The sequence below is a fragment of the Larimichthys crocea genome, chromosome XI (assembly GCF_000972845.2).
Source record: "Larimichthys crocea isolate SSNF chromosome XI, L_crocea_2.0, whole genome shotgun sequence".
Classification (NCBI taxonomy): domain Eukaryota; kingdom Metazoa; phylum Chordata; class Actinopteri; family Sciaenidae; genus Larimichthys; species Larimichthys crocea.
This window is the reverse complement of record NC_040021.1, coordinates 12089676-12111100: the sequence shown is the minus strand read 5'-3', so window position 1 is coordinate 12111100 and position 21425 is coordinate 12089676. Positions and strand designations below refer to the sequence as shown.

Sequence of the window (21425 nt, the reverse complement as noted above, 5' to 3'; positions counted from 1 at the left end):
GGCTACACAAGCGTTTTTACCAAAACAAGTTGCGTGCTTGTACCGACTCGAGCGTAACTGGAGGAGTTCAGAGAAAACTTGAAGAAGAAGAAGAAGAAGAAGAAGAAGAAGTGAGCGAATGGACCCACAAACACGAAACTAAGCTGACAACAGAGACACGACCGGGGCCTCAGGTAGGAGAGTGGCACTGCATGTATATATATATGTGTGTGTTAGTACAACTTAAACAGTGGCTGATTGAAAGTTTTCATACTGTGAAACCCGCTTGATTTGCATTTTTTTTTGCTGCAGAGACGTGGTCTGTGGATTTTAGTCTCCAAAAGAAACGACCTTGCAACGTTTAGTCACGGATTGAATAACAGAAAACACACAGGAGTCACAGTCATTATATAATATATTATGACAACCATGAGATGTTATTGCAAAGTGTAGGAAAGTAGTGACAACTATGGAAAAGTCCCTTAAACCATTTGCACATGCCAAAGACAGGCCACAAATAATAGTAGTAATAATAATAATAATAATAATAAAAGCTTTTAAGTACTTGACTCAACATTTCTGTATCACAGAACCAGCTGTCCATTGTGAGCTTCACACAGCTGGTATTTATGACAGGGGCTTTCATTTGGAAGCCTGCTTGTATCCAGGGACACCAGTTTGAACCAAGACCCGCCAGAGAAAAGAGAAAGGAAAAAAAGAGAAAGGTGATGATCATTAAAATGACCGGGATTGAATTTAAACTGCATTTTTGCAGAAAGTAAAATGTGCCTCTTAGTTTAGGACCTAAAGTACATAGTATAGTTTATAATATAGTTATATTATATATATATATATATATATATATCTATAATATCTATATATATATATATCTATATATATATATTATAACCTGTTTTTTTTTAGTGTGCTTCTTTGGTATTGATCAAAATGTGTCCACAGTGCAAAGTTTTCATGCAGCAAAAGCTAGTATTAAAAAGTCTTATTTACTTTTATTACATTACATTACATTGCATTTAGCAGACGCTTTTATCCAAAGCGAATTACAGAGGAGGACATAAGCTGAGAAAGGTGTAAAGGAGCACAGAGTAGTTGTTAGTTTTGTTAGTTTTGTTTTGGTCACATAGTTCTCGATTTAAATAAAAGTATTGCAGATTTGAGATTGTTTTAAGGGAAATATATTGTATAGGTGCTTGTTTTTAGACAGCATTTGACTTTTGACAAATAAAAAAGGATTTTGTAGGAAAACATGTTTATATTTCTCAATAAAAGTAAAAGATTTGCTATACTTTTGTAAGTATAATTTGGGTAAAACTAAAAGATTATATTGACACTAGTAAAGAAAACTAACTGAGCACTATCAGTTTGATAAGAATTAGATTTCTATCACAATAGAGAGTCCATCAACACAGCTCATAACTGGTATGACAGCCTTTCATGTGACTCATTAGAATATGATGTTCTTTTACATCAAGGAAATACTTCAGTATCAGGCGTGTCTCTGTCCAGAATAATAAGGATTTGTGTGTTTCATGTTTTTTGTTTTGTTTTGCATAGGTCTGCTGTTAGAGGTGGTTGACGATGGACCCCAACAGTGAGTCAAGGAAGACGGGCAACCCCTCCTCTGAGACTCGGAAACTGGACCCACCTGTAGGCTCAGGTAAACGCTTTTGTTGTTGTCGGCAGGTCTATGCCAGAGGTGTGTCTATGTTTTGTTAAGAGTGTTTGAATAAGTTTAGTTAGATTTTTAGTCAGGGCATAGAGGCTTAATTCAGCCACAAATTGACTCCTCCTACAGCGCACACTCCCTGGCCTCCGTCACTGAACCTCCATGAACACTGAAAAACAAAATTGCTTAAACGCTAACGTAACCGGTTCCAAGAAGCTCTTTAACTGAGTTATCTAGATAAATTCCAAGGAAACTGCAAATCAGGAACTTTGACTGAATGAAAATCGTGCTCTGGGTTTCTTAGTAACCCTGCTTCTTGGAACAGATGTATGGATTTCCAATAAAGAGGTGATCATTTAGTTAAAATGAATATGCAGTTGGCTGCAGCTCCTTCACATTCACTGCTTCCTCATACACTGATTAACTGATGATGAAACTAAATGTTGTTTACGACACTTTGTGTCCTGGGTCACTCCAACCTTGGTTGCTTCACACACCTCATCACATTATGCGCACATGAATCTTCAAAAACAAGCAGCCTGAACAGTTACCTCTCTACTTTATTTCTGGTCTGGCTCAAGACTTAACTGATATCGTAAATTAGGATAGTTATAACCTGACAAGTCATGGCAAACCAAACAACACTTCCTAATTGAGAAATCTCCTCCCAACGGTAAATGTGTGTTTTCAGGTACACATCGACTAAAACAATACAGAAACCAGCTGTAACATGTGTTTGAATGTTACAGCTTATAGCTTAAGAAGAGGTGATGTACTTTTAAAGTCTCGTGTTACCTTAGACATCACAACAGTGATCCGACTCAGTTAAAAAAACAAAACATAGAGAGCATTGGTGTCAGATTGACTGATTACAGTTTCATATCTTCAGAATAGTGTCAGAATTGGTGTAGGTAGTGAAAAATTAGGAATTATTATATTAGACAGATAGATGCTAGAGAGAAGAGGAGCAGTGCAGCAGTCTGTATAGATTTTAGACAGTTTACACTCTGGTTTTCTTGCATGTTGCATTATGATAATGAAATTAAAACAAAAAGAAAAGAATCTCTTCTTATCAGGATAATTGAATATGTCATACACATTATGTTATACACTTAAGCAGTATGGCAAAACAATTAAAAGGATCAGTAACAAAGTTTATGCTAAGCTCATCAGTTTTCTATTTGTTCCATTCATATCAGCCCAGCTGTAATGATAATGGTAATGATAATGATAATGCATGTTAGCTCACGCAAGACACCGCATGTAGGTTTAAACTCCTTCGTTACACACACACACACACACACGTATACACAAATGCTTACATGATTGCTTAAGCATTCTTCGTGTGAACTACTGACCTCTAATTCCACACAGTCAGCACTGTTAAGTTGACTTCATGGTTGGGGGAAGCCTATAGAGAGAGGTCCTGCCAAAAGTTAGAGCAAAAAAAGACTTCAAAATCTTTAAAATATGTTTTTTTAATGTGCATTACAGTGATTTATTGATGCCATCTAACATTTAGCAGACATTCCCCTCTGACATCAAGCTGTTACTCACAACCTTTTTCTTCCAGTCTGGTAATTGTAATCTCCTCATGTAATACTGCAGAATACAACACTTCAGTACATCTCTTTAATGTTATTCTTGTATATACTCTTCTAATGGGTGATTTTAATTCTCTTTTTACCGTAACTCACTTCCATGACCGAAGGGTTTCATTACTTGAGTTTTAGCTGCATGACGTGGGATGAACACGGTAACATCTATTACACTTTGCATGTATGACCTATGACTTGTCTGACAACCCTGATTTTGCAGAGATTATCATGCTCTCAACCTGAGTACAGCAACTACACATGAGACTGCCTTGTGGCTTTAAAACACGATTAGTCGTAAACTAGAACACAGTACGTGATTGATTGGGGAGGTGATAGTGTAGGGTCATCTCCCTCATGACTGCACAACTAGCAACATAACATTTGTTTTAAACATCTACTGGACAAAACCTACGTTTGAGTCCTATCTATTTTTACATTTTTTTGTTCTTGCATTTTTTTTGCAGCTGGAATTTATACAAGAAACAGGTTAAACTTTGATATTTATCAGTCACTAAAAAAGTTAATTCCTACATTTGATGTTTGTGTGATAATCTTACTCTTACTCAGAACGGAAACCCAGGTTTTTAGGCTGAATTAAAAGCCTAGCCATGTCTACCAAATGAAAGTGATCACAGCTGTAGCTGTAGCCCTCATTTTCACACAGTTTTGCATGTTGAGACATTAAAAAAGGAAATATATTTGGGGCGGTGTTTAGCTCAGTTGGTAGAGCAGCCACCCCATGTACGAAGGCTCAGTCCTTGCTGCTGAAGCCCAGGGTTCAAATCCGACCTGTGGCTCTTTCCCGCATGTCATTCCCCATCTCTCTCTCCCCGCATTCCTGTCACTCTTCAGCTGTCTCTATAAAAAATAAAGCTTGAAAATGCCAAAAAAATCTTTAAGAAAAAGGAAATACTATTGACCACCCCACCAAGCTGCAAAGAGGAACACAATGCGTATGCTTATGAGTATGCAAATTTAGTGTCATTTTAACTTTTAGGTTTAACAGATCAGTTTCAACCTGCTGTCATGGAAAAGTGTAAAAGAATCTGTGAGTCCCCAAGAATGGACATCAGGACCTGGCCTTTTATTGGGTATCTGCGATCTTATTGTATGTTTACTGTCTCTCTCTCCAGGCTGCAGCTGGCTGGTGGTGGTGGCAGCTGTAGCAGCCTCTCTGAGTGGCCTGATGCTGGGCTATGAAATGGGCCTGACCTCTGGAGTCCTGCTGCAGCTGCGTGGCCTCCTCTCCCTCTCCTGCCGGGAACAGGAACTGCTGGTCAGCTCCCACCTGTTCGGCGCTCTCCTCATGTGTCTTGCCGGAGGTCCTATTCTGGATCGCTATGGCCGTCGCTGCTCTTTGCTCCTGAGCGCCGGCCTGGTGGTCGGAGGGAGCATCGTGCTCATCGCCGTCACCTCACTTATTGCACTCACGCTGGGCCGGGTGATAGTTGGCATGGGGACGGCGCTGTCAGGGACAGGAGCGTGTCTTTACATTGCGGAGATCTCGCCGAGGGAGAGGAGGGGTCTGCTGGTGACGCTGTACGAGCTGATGTTGGTTGTTGGGGTAATGCTGGGATTCAGCTGTAGTTACGCCTTTGCTACTCTGCCGCATGGCTGGGCTTATACATTTGGACTAGTAATCCCCCCAGCACTGGTGCAGATTGGTGTACTTGTGTTCCTCCCGCCCAGTCCACGCTTCCTGGTTGCACAAAGACAGGTGGAGCAGGCCAGGAAAGTGCTGGCCAGAATGAGAGGTGGCGCTCAGGAGCATGTGGAGCAGGAGCTCAGAGACATCCAGGCAGGACTCAAAGAAGAATCAGAGCACAGTTTCTGGGAGTTGTTCAGCACCAAGGCCAACTTGCGTTCACGGCTGCTAACAGGCGTGGCTTTAGTCTTCCTTCAGCAGGCTACTGGTCAGCCCAACATCCTCTCCTATGCTTCACCACTTCTTCGCAGTGTTGGCTTCAACAGTGACGCCGCGGCAACCTTGGCCTCCACAGGGTTTGGAGTGGTCAAAGTAGTCGGCACCATCCCAGCAGTGTTGCTGGTCGACCGCGTGGGACCCAAGAGCTTTTTGTGCGTGGGTGCTGTCGCAATGGGATTGTCGTTAGTTGCACTCGGTACTTTGACACTGCAAAGCCACACTCATCTCACGAGCCTGTGTAAAAGTCAGACTATATTAAACCACACGCATACGGCGTGGGATTTAAACAGAACCGCTATAGACTTTGACGACAGTGACATTTTTTCCACTCACCTCCCTGGCCAGTGGAAAAGCGAGGAGGCACAGGGGACTAACGGAGAGGATGAGGAAAGAGGAAAGACTTACTTAGAAGTGTCTTCCTCGCTGAAGATGGCATCACTGATCAGCTTGCTGGTGTATGTGGCGGCCTTCTCCATTAGCCTTGGACCAAGTAAGCATCCATTTATCCAGTTTTTATCACCCACTCCCTTCACACACACACACACGCACACAAATTAAAAACCATAAACTGCCGAACCTAAAATGGATTTACCCCTCAGGACATATCTTGTTTTGCTAGAGTGCACCAGGTAGTAGTAATAGTAAGTAATTTGTTGGTTTATTTGCTCCTAATAGCTGCAGCTTGTATCTACTTTAAAGTACAAAGTACAACACTGGTTATCATACAATAACTGGGTGTAAAGGTAACGTATAGATTGAAATGTTTCAGTTTCCCAGATAAAGCCATGTGGACCCTGACTTTAAAACTTCAAAACCACAGACAAAATGCTCAAATATCAAAACCATACAAAGCTATTATGCATCATATTATTTGCATTAGTCCTTACTAACCATGGCCCCTCACGTATATGTGACTATGCTTCCTTTCCAGTGGTGTATGTGGTTCTCAGTGAGATCTTTCCAATGGGAGTCAGAGGCAGGGCTGTGTCTGTAGTGTCGGCTGTAAACTGGGCCACCAACCTGCTCATCTCCATGACCTTCCTCACAATTACAGGTGTGTGTGTTGTTGGTTACGATTTATTAATTGCAACTTCCATTTGAATGTTGTTTAGGGAAATTTACAGGCGCTGTTTCTCAAACAAGAAAGACAGGTAAACAACATTTCACGCTAAACACGTTTCACTTGTTTAGGTCCTGAAAAAGAGGTGTGTCTCCTTGTTTATACTGTTTGTCAGATTACCAGGAGGTCTACACTCAAAACTCAAATTCAAATTTGTAATCTTTGGTATGTTCCATTTGTTTTTAGCAGAATATTCAAGTTGCCGTCATGATTCACGTAGTTTGCCGCTCATCCTTTTGTGCCACGTCCAAACTTCATCACAGCAGCTATGGCAGAGCAAGTCACTTACAGACGTAATACGCATGTGTTCTTTTCCTGGTGTTTTTCTAGAAAAGATTGGCGTCCCCAATGTGATGTTCCTCTACTCTGCCATGAGCTTTGTTCTACTGGTGTTTGTCATCCTCTGTATCCCTGAGACCAAAGGTCGCACACTGGAGGAGATATCAAAAGAACTGGCTAAGAAGTGAGTGGCAGCTTACACGTAACGTTACCGTAATCAGGTTGATCTTGTGTAAAAGGCATTACAGTAAAAATGTTGTGAAATGCGTTTCTTTATCTTTTGCCTCTCCTTTTTTTTGCCGCTTTATCAGGAAGCATTTTGAGGTGAGGCTCTGTAGGCAGGTCCAGCCTCAGGAGAGCCTGATCAACAGCAGCAGCACATCCACAGAGATCCCAGTAAACGCCTGACTTCTTTAACAGGCCACAACTGTACACCTCAGCTGACGGAAGGTCAAGAGCACTGTTAAGAATTTGGGGGCACAACTCGTACATCTCACCCACATCTTTGTGGTTCCAGCTGGTTACTATACTATAATAACGTCTGTGTCATATAATTCCTTTTAGCTCCATGCTGTATGTAAATGGATTTGTGAATGTTCTCAAAGGAAGATAGCTCAGGGTTCTCTCTTGCTTGTTAAAGGGCAGTAAAGAATGGTCAACAATGAGGAGTGAGTATGTGATTATATTAGATATATATAATATTTATTTAATTCCTTTTTTGTTTACCTCTTCCCTATTTACAAAAACAGCTCCAATAATGCAAAAAGGGACATTTCCCTTCACTCCAGGACTAAATGGACTCGCCACCAGCCAGTATAACTGATGAAAAGTGCTGAAACTGTACTGCTAGTTCTTTATTTTTTTTTTTATTATTTTGCCTGAACATTTACAAAAGATTGTCTCTTTTGGATAATCATGGAGAAATCAAAGATGTACTAAAAAAAAAAAATCTGATTTTGTAACCCGCATTGGTTTTTTGCTGGTGTGCGAATTCCTAAAACTTTATTTATATGCTGCTTATGGTCATATGTAATGTAATAACACTCAAACCAGTCATACCAGTGTCGATACACAGAAATGTGTAATGTGTGGCATCACAGTAGTTTTAGGAAGAGCTTGGTGTCTTCTCCTTCACATTTTATGGGAACAAGAAAATAATATATCAACAGTCTCAGCTCACGCTCATATGATAATAAAATTGAACTCATCAGGTCTAGAGGTAATATCGGGTAGGTAATATGACAAATAGTACTGCTGTAGTGTGTGAGATGTGATGAAACAGTGTTTGTTTTTTTTGTTTTTTAAACTTGTGTCTGTGATGCTAAAATTATATTGAGTTGATTACCACGTTGAATGTTGAAAGAATGACTCATGTGGACCTGTTCACAATTAAAAGTTGCACATTTTTAAATCTTTGATACACATCCTGTGCATGTATTTGTAAAGTCTGTGACACTGAAGATCTTCAGAGAACCATTTTTATATTGTAATGTGCTTCATCAGGACGTGCAACAAAGTGAAATGAGAGTAAAAACATGATAATCGTGTGGTGGCCTCTTTTAGCATTGACCTTTATTTTTATACAAAATACAAAAATTCCGAACAAGCGTCACAAATCTTCAGTTGACACTGGTTCAAAAAGTCCATCCTACATACTTTAAGACAACATGTCAAACTTTTTGTCAACATCTTTTCCATCAGAGGACTTTATTATATACATAGATATAGATTACCCTTCACTGAGTTCCTGATAAAAACACTCACTGTTGTTTTTTGTTGTTAAACTGAATGATATTCTACCAAGTTTTTTTTTTTCAGACAATTCAGGTACTGGTTAATGCTGCAAGCGTGGCCTCTTTGAATGAATGAACACTGTTCATGGTCTAACGTCGCTTCGAAAACTCACACGCATGATATCGCCAAACGTCATGGCCGGTGACGACGAGAAGTGCACTGCCACACAACTTTTGAGTGGCTTGCTTTTGCAATTATGAGTTCTTCACTTGAACATTTACAACCCATCTGTTTCTGTTTGTCCCGTGCATTTACAGTGCAGTTTTAACAGTGTTTTAAAGTCATCCGCCTGCTAAACAGCTCATTTTGAATATCTGGGACTAACCAGTAGTGTCAAATGAAAGTGAATGAGGGGGGTCTATAGCTCAACAACACCTGAAGAAAAAAAAAAAAAATACCTGAACCTTTCAAAAGTTTTTCATTACATTCCAAAACATTTACGACATCAGTTTCGTTCTGTACATTGTCCCAGACTAGAAAAAAAACCATAAAACATTTCAAACACAAGGAAAACTTGGTTGTTTGAAACTATTATTAGGAAATGACAAGAAATTAAATTCTGATCCAGTGCCACAGCTGAGAAACAAGAACAAATTTATAGAGAACTGAGAGAAAAGTGAGAAAGCAACAATGAAAATCATGAATGAGATTAATGCATAATGTATGAACATGTATCTGCATAAAGGACCTGCTCTGATTTTGTGAACGTGTGTAACAGTCCAGACACAGCCTCAATGGTTCGACTGCTGTGTTTTCTCTTTGGGCGTTAACTATTGCTGATGCCTTGTGTTTGTGTTAACGTGTACAAACGAGCCATGGACGGAGATTCTTCCAGAGGAAGTGGCAAATGGGACGTCTTGTTGTCTCTAGATTTAAAAAGGTGAGGGTTCTCAGTGTTAACATATTGATTCTTTGCGACGGTCACCAACTGTTAAGCATTAAAATGGTTAAATGGTTGAGAACTCTTTCACTTTCTGTGTCCATGCAAAAACGCTCAGAGCAAATAAAAAGCGAACAACTTCCACCCCTCCCTTTCAGTGTCTGGATGAGCAGTTTCTGGTGAAGTTACTTGCAAGTTTAGGCTGTTAAAATCACAAGAGCCACACAATCCACAACAATGACATTTTGTGAGAGGGAAGTTTTAGGACTCCGAGTAGGGGGTTATTAAAAATCCAGATGACATCCAGTCCTTTGGACGCGTTAGAAGTTTGCGGCCGTTGCCGTGGAACGATAAAAATCGAGCAAATAAATCCGAGGATAAGGTGCTTCATCACTTGTAACGAACAAATTAGATGCAACTTCTCGATCCCTTCGTTTCTTCAGTCTTTTAACTTTTGCAGAGGGGTTTCCGACACTCGAACAGAAGTGGGTAGATCTGCTCAACAGCTGTGGCCACATTCTGCACGTTTGGTCCTGAATGGTGGGATAGCAGGGAGTGAGAGCGTAAGAACAAGTTTGAGTACAATAAAGGAACAATAAACCCCACATACTGACACACAGAGTCGCAGATGCCATCGTTACGTTATTATTCTTTGTTTAAGTTCAGCCTAATGACATACAAAGAGGCTGTGACTATTTCACTCAGTGAAATTCCTTGAGGATTTGGGTTACTCACAAACCGCTTTTCGGTTTCGAACAGAACTAGTGCATTACAATGTGACCTCAATCCCTTAAGCTAGCGTGCCCTCCTGCGGTATGTAAAGGGAGAGGTTACAGTGTGTGTGTGTGTGTGTGTGTAAACATGTAAGTGTGAGGTTACCTGTAACTGTGACGCTGCCAGTAGAGAACACCTGTACAGTGGCCTTGAGATGTTTGATCCTGTACATGGCAGCAGGATGGAGCTCTGGTTCATAACTGACAAACAGGCACAAACGCATGGTTAACTACTGCAAACTTACAGGCTCTCAGGACATACAGGGGGTCCAAAAGTCTGAGACCACAAGTCAAGATACTTCTATACTGCATTTGTTTCGAATGTAATGCTAACTTAATAATATGAGCGAAAGGTTTGGATCTTTGAAAACCTGAATTTTAGAATATCTTAGCTAGAGCTGAAGTTTGTCTAAAACCTGATGACCCATGTTATCCCAGCATGATCTGACAATGTTTTCAAAGATGTACATAAATATTCAGAGGGGTTAAGGTCAGTCGAGTGTGGAGGAAAGTCCATGACATTCAGGACTTCTTGTACTTCTTTGGTTTCTTCAAGTGGTTCTTGCAAAGCCTTGAGGTGTGTGTTTGGGCCTATACATTTAGTGGTCCTAAGCAAGCTTTCGTTTGTGGCCCCAAAAAACTAGTGCACACAACAGAAATGGACAAATCATTCAACATCAGATCTCTTGTTGTATTTTAGGGCTGGCGAGTAGCTACAAACAAAAAGAACCATAAGGAGAAACAAAACAAAGCAAAGATACTATTTGTTATTTAACAAGACTAAGTTGTTAAAAGATTACGTAGGCACTTCAACAACTTCTGACATGTTTACAGCCAAATGTAAGCCAAGCGTTGACAGTGAAAGAGTTGGCAGTGCCTGAGCGAGTCAGTCAACGTAACACTGAAAAAGTGAGGAGCGAGGAACATCAGTCCAAGTTAATGTGTCTGGCCTAAGCAATCACGTCTGCTTATGCCAGCAGCCGGCCCTGTTTGGGGTCATTATGCTGCTCCACAGAGGTGAAAGCTAGAGGATGTAGCATGTCTTGTTCGTTGAAGGTGTCCAAAGCCAGAGTAGGCAAAACATCACGTTGACTTGAGTAATCCTACCACCATGTTTCATCATTCTCTCTCCTATTTGGATTCATCAAGAAAACTTTTTTCCAGTCATCTGAGTCACTGTGAAATTCTTGTATTTCTTTAGTCCCCTCCCAACATTTCGCCTCATTTTCCCTCCTTAGAAGTGGTTTAGAAACTGCTACTTGTCTTCAAAGACCTTACTTTCACATTACTTTTGCTGATTGTAAGTCTTGTTTTCTTTATTTAGACAAATCTGTATGTGTGATAAAGTTGTTTTTCGACCTCTCAGGGAACTAGGCTTGATATATTGATCTTCTGATGGTCACTTTTGGTTCGCCTGATTGCGCTTTGGATACGACTGATCCGGTTTCTGCAAAGATTGTACAGTTCCATGCACTACCCCCTTTAGAAACCTTTAGTCCAGCCATGATTTGACGCTGAGAAAGCCTCTTTGCTTAGAATATTAATTTGACTTCTGACACTTTAACTTACTATCTAAATCCTCAAACTTTCCCATTATTTCCAGATTTTTAATGTGGTCTCAGACTTTTGCACCCTGGTGTATATCTAAAATCAAGTCCATATACAGCCACTGCACCATATGTTGTCATATAACTAAGAAAATGAAAGGCTAACTACACCAGCACTTTCTGTCTGCTTGCTTTACAGTATGCCAAATGAATACTAAAGAGCTGATTAGTGCTCCCACCACTAGAGGTCATCCTGTCCTTGCAAATCTTTTAAGTAAAACCACTGTTTAATTCAGAATGTGTAGAAATGTGTATAAATAAAATTATAGGTAATTATGATGCAATAACACACAACATTTACAACTCAAATCCAGTGAGCATCAAAAATGAGCATCTTAAAACAAAGGTGACAACTAGAGCAGGAAGTATTTCGAATGACAGCGATGCTGTTAATGAGTGTGACGATGTGCTTTATTACCTGGCAATGGGTCGGTTGTTCTTAGTGAAGTCTATGAGGTGGACTGCAAACGGCATGGAGCACACCGCCAGCACATTCACAACTTTGAAGGCTGAAAACCTCACCTGAACAGACAACACACATATGAATGTATTTATACTTTTACATTTAAAACTCTTCCATCTTAGTCTTACAGCCTTAGTGTTGGAAAGTAAGCCTGTAGGTTAGCCTCAGTTATTGTAGATATAGCAGCAATGGGTGCTTAGCTTGATAAAGCTTCAATCTAAGTGAATACAAACATTAGGCAGAGTATTTAGATTACAGATCTATTCTATAAGAGGTTCAGCCTGCAGGATGACTTGGTTGCATGTCCACTGTATTGTTTGATTGTTTGTCATGAAACACAACCTTGAAAACACATTTACACAATCTTATGAAGCACAACAGTTTTTTCTAATTAAAGAACTGAATAATTAGAATCAATTTGTGCACAAAGAAAACACGGGCCCCTTGTTATGCTAACCTGAAGGCATATTAGGCAAGACTATGACCGTAAGACGAGGATTGTAAAGTCTTGTTTAGCCTCTTAAAATCTACTGACACAACAGGCGACATGCTGGCTTATTGGTCTCTTAACTGAGCCAATATTTATAGATTATTACAATCTCTGTTGCCTAAATACAACGCAATTACTCTTTCAGATTTCCCCACAAGATTGTTTGTGAAATACTTGTGAATATAAACTGTAAATGATCCATTATAAATAGACTCTGTATTTCCATGCTACACTTGAACATAAACTATCAATCTGAAATGATGATGATGTAATCTCTGGATGGAAAGGTTATCTAGTTATCGTGATATTAATGTTTCTGTCATAATGCCGTTAAGTAACAGCCACGTGATTATTCTCACCTTGAAGCCCAGTTTCTGCAGACAGCGCGCCAACCTGCGAGCGCCCAGCTTCGCCTCGTCCTCACTGAACAACAAAAAAAAAGGAGCACACGAGTGAGCGACATGGTAACAGTGGTGTTTATACTGTATATAGTTTGGCACGGGGCACACAAACAGCAACTGGCAACCTTAAGAGTATCTGTGGGTTCACTGTATTGGAAAAAGCATGATTTGCACAGAAATGATAATGAACTGGGGCGGTCGGTAGCGTAGTGGCTTAAGCGGCCGCCCCGTGTGTGGAGGCTATAGTCCTTGCTGCAGCTGGCCTCAGTTCGAATCCTGCATCAGACGGCCACTTACTGCGTGTCACTCCCCCTCTCTCTGCCCCCTGTTTCCTGTCTATCTTCACCTGTACTATCAATAAAGGCATAAAAAGGCCAAAAAGATAATCTTAAAAAAAAAAAGAAATGATAATGAATTACTCCAATGTCAGTTTTGTAACTTTGACATGAGACAGATAAAAATGTCTCTGAATTATTGGCGCCTGGTGGAGGACCTGGCTCAAACAAAAAAAGAGGCAAGAAAGAAAGCCGACATTTCTCTCCTCAGAGAAAATTAGTGACCCTTTGGCAGCCATTTGTTGTTGATTCATGTACGGCGTTTCTACCTTGTCGCTCCAGTGCAGATGATTTTCCCTGATGACCAGATGGAAGCTGTTATCTTGGGCTTACGAAGCTTCATTAGGACTTTCTATAGAGGAAGAAAAAAAAGGTCATTAATCGAGTGGTCCATATCGTAAACCTTTTCAGAATGAAGTAAAACACTTTGACTGACTTCCTTACCCCTAGTTCTGGCTTATAAATGACATTGATCCCCTCTAAGGCGATGGTGCGCAGGTTGAGGTGGCACCTGGTCCTGAAAGTTGCCACCACGTTGGTGATGATAATATCAAGTGCGTCGTCATTGCTGGAATCCATGTGGAAGTGTGTGTGGTGCAGCAAGAGGACCACGGGGGGCTTTCTCCTCACACATGTATCATCGCCAAGGCCACCATCACCACCGAGCTCACGGACGGACCAGGAGACAGGACAAGCTGGGAGGAAAAAGGGGAGATGAGAGTTATGTGCCATCTTTCTTTATCATATAAGACAGTGAATGTCTCTATATCTAGTCCCTGTGTAGAAATACTGTTCTTACACATGTATAAAAAAGAAACACACAGGAAAGGGAGGTTTAAATTGTCACCTTAACTGCAGCACCAGCTCGTGTTTGAGATTTAAAACCCAAAACATGAACCACAGACACCAGAGGAGCGACTCATTTAAACACGTTATTATATTAGCATTAGCTCAACCAGGTCAATGATACAGGCTGATGACGCGTTAGCTGCTACGTTGCTACCAAATTGGACAAGCTGTGATATTACAGAGAGGCTGGACGCGGGTTAAGCTGTCGTAGCTTCGTCTATAAAATGGTAGCTTTGTTTGCGTTACATCCTGGTGTCGCTCTGCATAGTAACGCACCTGATAAGCTTGTTTGTGGGGGGGAAATGATGCTAGCTAATCTCTCCAAAGCCGGCTGTCAACTATTCAACCAAAAAAAACAACTAAACCAGGCTAATTACGTGAACTATTATTGTGAATGAAATGAAATAATACATATACGGTAACAACCCCTCACCGCTAGCCCAGTTTAATGTTGTGAATAAAGCTAGCCGTTAGCTAGCAACAAAGAAAAAGTGCTCAGGCGGTAATGAATGAAAAGTTGTCAGCTAAGCTAACTAGCACGGCTAGCTGTGTGAACGTCGCTGATGGAAAATGTTTGTTTTGGTTCTTTAGCTACCTCCTCGGCTAGATCAGTGCTGCGAGCCCGACACATACACAGTCCAGACAGAAAGACAAAAAAAGAAAATGTTGTTGTGATCAGACGCCCTCTCCTCTGCAGACTACTGACCAGCGAGCGAGCCGCCTTCCGGTGTCTGCTTTCAAAATAAAACGAGGCGACTTATTAAGGGAGTGAGCCTAAAACAAAAACAAAAAAACAGCAACTTCCGGTTACAGTTTTCAAAATACAACGATAAAAACAAAAGTTAGAGATTTGAGATTTTTTTAGTTATTTAAGCAGACAATTATTTTTCTACACAACAAGACAGAAAAATGTAAGGGGAAAAAATGGGCAAGCACAAATAAATGTGATAAAATAGTAATAGCAGTTCAACAAATCTATGTAAAAGTAAAATTATAATAAAAAACGTTAAACACAGAAGACGGGGGAACAAATATATAATCAAAAAGATTAATTAAGAATTTGTGGAGGGAAAAAATAAAGCTATACAAGTCAAGTCGAGTAATACATCTATTTCTGTTGAGAAATTAGAAATATCAGTAGGACCTATAGAGATTGGAGTCTATTTGTTATCACACTTAAAACTAACGTGAAGCATTTCATCATTTCCCCAAACAGTGCAAAAGCTAGCCTATCGATATCTGCAAATAGTAAGAGGGATAGATCTTATGTATAAGTTTAAACTAGGTCCGAGATGCATTTATAGATGCATGGATGCCTTCCTGCATAAAACATGATCAATGCAGGACTTTGTTCCTTCTTTGAAAGGTGAAGCAATCCAAATGACATGTCATTAAGTCTGTGTGAGTTATTTAAAGTTTAATTGAATGGTAAGAGGAAATTATATGATTATTATCTGATAAAATACAACCTTTATTACCAAAAAGATTAAGAACATGATTATTATTTCTGGCTGCCAGATGAACTTGAAAAACAAGTTGGTGTAAAGTTTGTGTCTTGCATAAAAAATGCATAATTTTGACATAATTTGAGGTAAGAAATGCTCTACAGTGGTACAACGAGGTAATAATTTAATGTCATGGGTGACTTGTTCTGAATGAATTCTTAAAGGTTATCATGTGCAAGTCAAAGAAGGGTTAAAACACTCATTGACTTTAGCCAAATTCTGTGTCCACAAATTTGTCTCTGTAATCTTCGATGTCTGCCAATATTACACTTAGCAGGCTTATGTTAACACCATTTCCAGATAACAATGTGTAACCTTTTTTTGAGTGTTTACGGTTTATTGACATTTAAGCTATGTGGATTAAAACATCTCCGAGGAAAATGAGCACATCTGGTCAGTAAATGCTCCTCAGGGAATTCTGGACGGGCTACAAAAGAGGAGAAGGAGTAAAGTTTGGAGGCGGCCGGGAATGTTTGTGTTATCAATGAGAGAATTTGCAGCCGCTCCTGTGGCTCATGAATGAATTTAGTGAATGGATGCGGTCACATTCTGCACTGATGGTGACCTTTAGGCGAACCGGTCGTGACTTCATGAGGATTCTTCTTGAAGAATTATCTTTATGAGATAAAGTCGCTCAAACTAAACACAGATTTGAATGTACATATGTGCACACATTCATGTGTATATATTTATGAAGTGTTAATATCCATGACTTATTGCTTGCTTGTGCACAATTGTGCATTGTATCCTGTAACCCAGCTATTCACCTCAGTCCACCGCAAAACACTTCCGCCTGGCCTGCACCCAAACAAAACAGACAAATAACTTCTTTATGATTCAGCCTTGTTGTTATTGTTTGTACTCCCTGGTTCCCAAATTGTCTCTTCTCTTTCTCGTTTAATTCTCCTGGGCTTCTCTTGGTGATATATAGCCTTGTGAGTCACATCCATTCTGCACAAGAGCCTTGTTCAGATGTCCCAAGATGTTTACTATAAAGGTTTAGATTTAGAGCAGGTTAGGCAAGTCAGACCACTAGCATTGATGCTGTGTGTGTGTGTGTGTGTGTGTGTGTGTGTGTGTGTGTGTGTGTGTGTGTGTGTGTGTGTGTGTGTGTGTGTGTTTGCTGTGTGCTGTGAGATGGTTGACGCAGGGCGCAGGAGTATGTTTACAGTCTGTTGGGGCTGCACATCACTGGGGCAGTCTCTTCCCAGGGGAACAATGCTCTTATTCTCATTAGGTCATAAGATGCAACATGTAAACACACAGATGTGAGCACTTACGGCTTAATAGATGCAGTTATGTCTAAGAATAAATAGACGCTCCATCACTCTAACTACTTTATGTGTGTTTGTGTGTGTGTGTGTGTGTGTGTGTGTCAAAGAGAAGAGAAAGTGAGAGATAAATCATTTTTTCATGCTTCTGGGAATATTTGTGTTTGCCTGCATGTGTGTGCATTAGGTATGTTTAATATGTATGCTTAACAGTGATTGTGGTTGTTTGGCTATTGGCTAAATTCAAAGTTTTACCCTTACATTTATACGGATCAAACATGACACAGATTATTATTAATAAAGTAAATTGCTATTGGGTGGAACATTATCATCCACCTAGCAAGGGCGTATAGAGGCATTCTCAATCCCCAAGAGGTGTGTCTTCATCTGAATGTCTGGATGATCTGGCCAGTTTGGTATTTCTTATGACAAACAGTTGAAAAAGTCCCACAATCTTCTTAGGAACTTTAGGTAACACGCTAAAACAAAGTCGCTCTCTGTCCACAGTCGAAAACACTAAATGTGAAGATGCCATTTCTCTTAAAAGCTTGAGTCGTCTGTGTCAGCAGATGCATCTTTGCAGAGATCCTCTGCTGGGGTGACCTCACTGTTGCCTGTAAACTGGACGTGTTTGTCAGGACCCCAGTGTTCTGTTTATGTTGGGCGTACATCACAGGCCCATTTCAAAAGGACTTAGAGAGCGAAGTTAAAGCTTTTGAGAGTCTTTGCAGTAGTGTTGTAAAACTGAGTTCGGTACAGGTTTGATAGGTTTGTGGGAACTCTGGCAGATTACTAAAACTTTTACTAGTATTTCAGCAGAAATTCAAACTTGTAGGGAGATGAAGACGTCCGGTGGGATCCAAAAAGGCTCTAAATGACAGGGAATGTAAGGGAAAGGAGATGTGTTCTTGTTACATTTGGATTTATACACACTTTAAATGTGAATGGCTCTATTTCTGCGTAGATGCACACATACACTGTATATCTGCATGCCCATGTGCCGCATTTGTGTACTTATGAGTAAGTGTTTCTGTAGGAGACAAAGATGAATAGTGTGTGAGTTTGCCGTGCGGAGGGAATCCAGTGCTCTGGTAGTGCTGCTCTGGGGTCTCCCAGTGTAAACAGAGACGTGGGAACGACCAAGCCTGTTTATATGAGCTCCATTCTTACTGGGACCAGTCAGCCAGGCATCAGGGGCACAGCCAACACACCGGTCTCATGCACGTATACAGAAATACATGTAAAGAGGCTTATTTATACGTGTATCATCCTAAAATCCTAGATTCAGAAGATGATGTGTTTAATGCATTTGACAGGATTTTCTTGATGCAAGAGGAAATGACTAATTCATCAAAAGTGGGATATAATAAGGAGTAAACCTACTCGACTCCAGTTTATCGTTTTTTTAAGCTGATGTACTGTAGTATATTCTCTTTGTTCTAAGCGTCAGTTGCCTCAGCAGTTCTGAGGATGAGTCGTTTTACATGAAACATAAGTCAGCACCTTTCAGTAAACAACAACACATGTGGACTTGAGATGAACCTTGATTTATCTAAGATTTCATGTGCAGTTACATGACTTATCTAAAGTATTTTTTATTGTCAGATCGTACGTCATACAGCAGAGATAATCAAGGCCAAAAAAAAGAAGCTTTGACAGTCAACCAAACAAAAAAAAAAGTTTCTACAAACAAGTGAAATCTTCTCATCCTCTCATTACGTCTCCAGAGGTGAGGCGGAGCTCAGAGACAGAGAGAGACGATCATTCCCAACGCTCATTGTGCCAGATTTACTGGCCTAACATTAACACACCTGCGCAAATGTTATAGAGATCCTGCTAAGCCGTGTTTAGACTAGTTTTGAAAATGATGACACCACCATGAGCATTATCTGGTGCAACTACAATCCGCAGGGAAAGCACCTGCTTTTTTCAAAGTGAAATTAAGGCCGAGGAAGACGGGCCAGGATGAAATCATATTCTCAGATAGATACATCATTTGGCAGAATGGGAGTTTATAATTTGCTCTTGATTGCGAATATTCACATGCTTACTAGTGATTATATTTTAGACACATTTAGACTTTTTTTTTCATACATTAGGTCCGATGGTTTCATTGCATTTTTGCCTACCTGCCCCCTAACTTTGAACCAATAAAAGGCTTTTTTAAAAGTAATTTCAGTTTCAATTTGTGGAAAAAGTTGCATAAAACCAATGCTTTTGGAATTACACAATGGTAAAAGATCGTTTTTGTGGCTCCTTATTGATGTACATGAACAAACAATACATTTGTAGACAGACAGTCAGACAGTGTTTGGCGAGAGAAGGAGTTGCTGTAAGCTCTGTGGAGTGGACTCTTCCTCTTTCACTAAAAAACAGAGCGCTGCAAAAACAAACTGCTGTAAGAGAGCACGAAGGAGTCCGTCTGAACGCCACCTAACAACATGCAAAGGAAAATCACACATGCGTTAGCTGGTCAGTCAGGAGTCAAGAGGTGGGACCATCAGAACTCCCTTTAATTACACACCTGGCTGCCCTTTAGAGATAAAGTGTGTGTGTGCAATCAGGCATTAAATGCATCACTGTCGCTGTGTGTCTTAATGTGTACTATACATGTTAATGTAAGTGTCAACTGTAGTCAAGATCCTGTATCTGTGTGTATGTGTGTGAGTCTCCTAATCTTTGTGCCTATGCGGGTCTGAATTTGGGCGGAATGGGGGGTGAGAGGTGTTGACGTAGAAGGATGTTTTGGGGTGGTGTTTGGGGAGCGGGTTAGGGTGAAGGTGTAGACTGATGATAGGAAGGAGGGATCCGTGATAAGGCGTTGTTGTGTTTTAGCAGCTAAGAGTTTGGGAGTTGGGTGCTGTGTCGTTGCATGTTTGCAGACGTGCACGCACTTTCTAATTGATCTGTTTCTGCTCATACTTGTGTCTGTGTGTGATAAAACAAAGTAACAAAAAAAAAATCTCCCACTCATATTCAAGCTGCTCACACACACACACACACACAAATGCATGCCCACGCACATGTACGCACACACACACACACACACACACACACACACACACACACACTGATATCTAAATTAATGGTCTCCTTGGGGAGTCATCCAAAGGCCATGCACGTTTGGGAGAAAAGATTCTTGGAAAAAGGCTTCATCATCAGAACATTTGCTCATTATTAACCCCATCTTAGCCATGCAGAGACAGAGAGAGAGAGAGGTACACTAAGGAATACATGGACAAGGTCATATACTTATCATGTTGAAGAGGCATTTACTTTACAGTCTCTCCAAATGACGATAAGAGTGGTAGATAGAAAAATGCGAACGGGGAATCAGCCTTTGGTGTGAGGAGCAGAGAATCGGATAATGAGGTAAAGAGCATGAATAGTTCAAAGAAAGTCCAAAGACAGAAAAAAAAAGAAAAGAAAAAAAAGAAATATCTCAGTTCTCACTGAGTTAGACTCCCCCTGTCTCCTTCAGCCTCACTCTGTGCAGGAAGTCATTAAAGAGTAAGCCAATAAAGCTGTGTCAGATATATTGTATCCCCGTCCTCTACAGAGATATAAAATACTGGTCTCCCATTCTCATCAGACATGGGGATCAACATTTTACAGGCCCACAGTGTCCTCCTTTGGAGTTCAGAGAGTTTACTGAAGTTATCAACTGTCTTGTTGCTTTTCAACATAATTGTTTCCGGTTTTGTTGAATGTGACTCGTAAGAAAAGGGCATCCTGGGTAACACGCAGGTTTTTAAATGTGGGAATGTTTGTCTCAGCAACTCCAGTTCCACTTCATTTGATTTCGCAAGGCTCCCAAAGGCTGAAAATCTTTTTTAGCTGCCCACTAGGGGGCACATACACATCAAAACAAGACAAGCTGACAGGCACATAGAGTATATACCAGCTTGTAAAGTTGCTATGGATATTGTGTTAACATGCAATTGCTAATTGCAATTATGTATTTTGCAGACACTGTTCATTTGAAGTCATTTTTCGGACCACCCGATGAGTGTAAGTCCAATATTCATTCTACTTTTAGCTTTGTTTTGGTCAATAACTCCTGTGAAAATTGATCTGGATCTTGATAGTTTATCAACCAATCACTTCAGCTTCCTCTGTCAGCTGTTTGGTGCTGGGCAGGCAGCGAGCAGCAGGTTTATCAGTGCTTCTTTGGTTGCATGTGGTGATACTGCAGAGTTTGAAACCAATACAATCAGCTAAAACAGCTAAATAAAAAACTAAAAGCTGATTTCTGCCAACTTCTGAGGGATATATCTGCCTCAAGCTTCTATATGTGCATCAACTAGTTGCTCACTTTGTTGGTCTACTGTTGAGTAGTGTCTGCCATGAGAGTAGGGAGCAAAGTAGTGCCCCACAAACGAAGACATTGAGTAAAAAGATGCTAAAACGCTGTAAACACACTTGGACATTTTCATGTTGAAGAATCAATACTCATTTTTCACGAGAACT

At 40.4% G+C, this 21425-nt stretch overlaps 2 protein-coding genes across 3 annotated transcripts; one reads left to right on the top strand and one right to left on the bottom strand.

Annotated features, from left to right (window-relative positions):
- On the top strand, nucleotides 1-8753 carry slc2a12 (solute carrier family 2 member 12). Its single transcript, XM_027284346.1, has 6 exons — nucleotides 1-173; nucleotides 1555-1657; nucleotides 4398-5678; nucleotides 6120-6242; nucleotides 6639-6771; nucleotides 6899-8753. The coding sequence occupies exons 2-6, from the start codon at nucleotides 1579-1581 to the stop codon at nucleotides 6993-6995; spliced, it is 1713 nt and encodes a 570-aa protein (XP_027140147.1). The 5' UTR covers nucleotides 1-173; nucleotides 1555-1578; the 3' UTR covers nucleotides 6996-8753.
- tbpl1 (TBP-like 1) lies at nucleotides 8276-14934 on the bottom strand. 2 transcript variants are annotated; one of them, XM_010739340.3, is made up of 7 exons: nucleotides 14775-14934; nucleotides 13775-14025; nucleotides 13600-13682; nucleotides 12954-13017; nucleotides 12060-12163; nucleotides 10141-10235; nucleotides 8276-9794 (listed from the first exon to the last, which is right to left on the bottom strand). In XM_010739340.3, the coding sequence occupies exons 2-7, from the start codon at nucleotides 13907-13909 to the stop codon at nucleotides 9709-9711; spliced, it is 567 nt and encodes a 188-aa protein (XP_010737642.1). In that variant the 5' UTR covers nucleotides 13910-14025; nucleotides 14775-14934; the 3' UTR covers nucleotides 8276-9708. The 2 variants fall into 2 exon arrangements, with proteins under 2 accessions (XP_010737642.1, XP_027140148.1); XM_027284347.1 differs by having other exon boundaries at nucleotides 14886-14924.
- Nucleotides 14935-21425: the final 6491 nt, after the last annotated feature.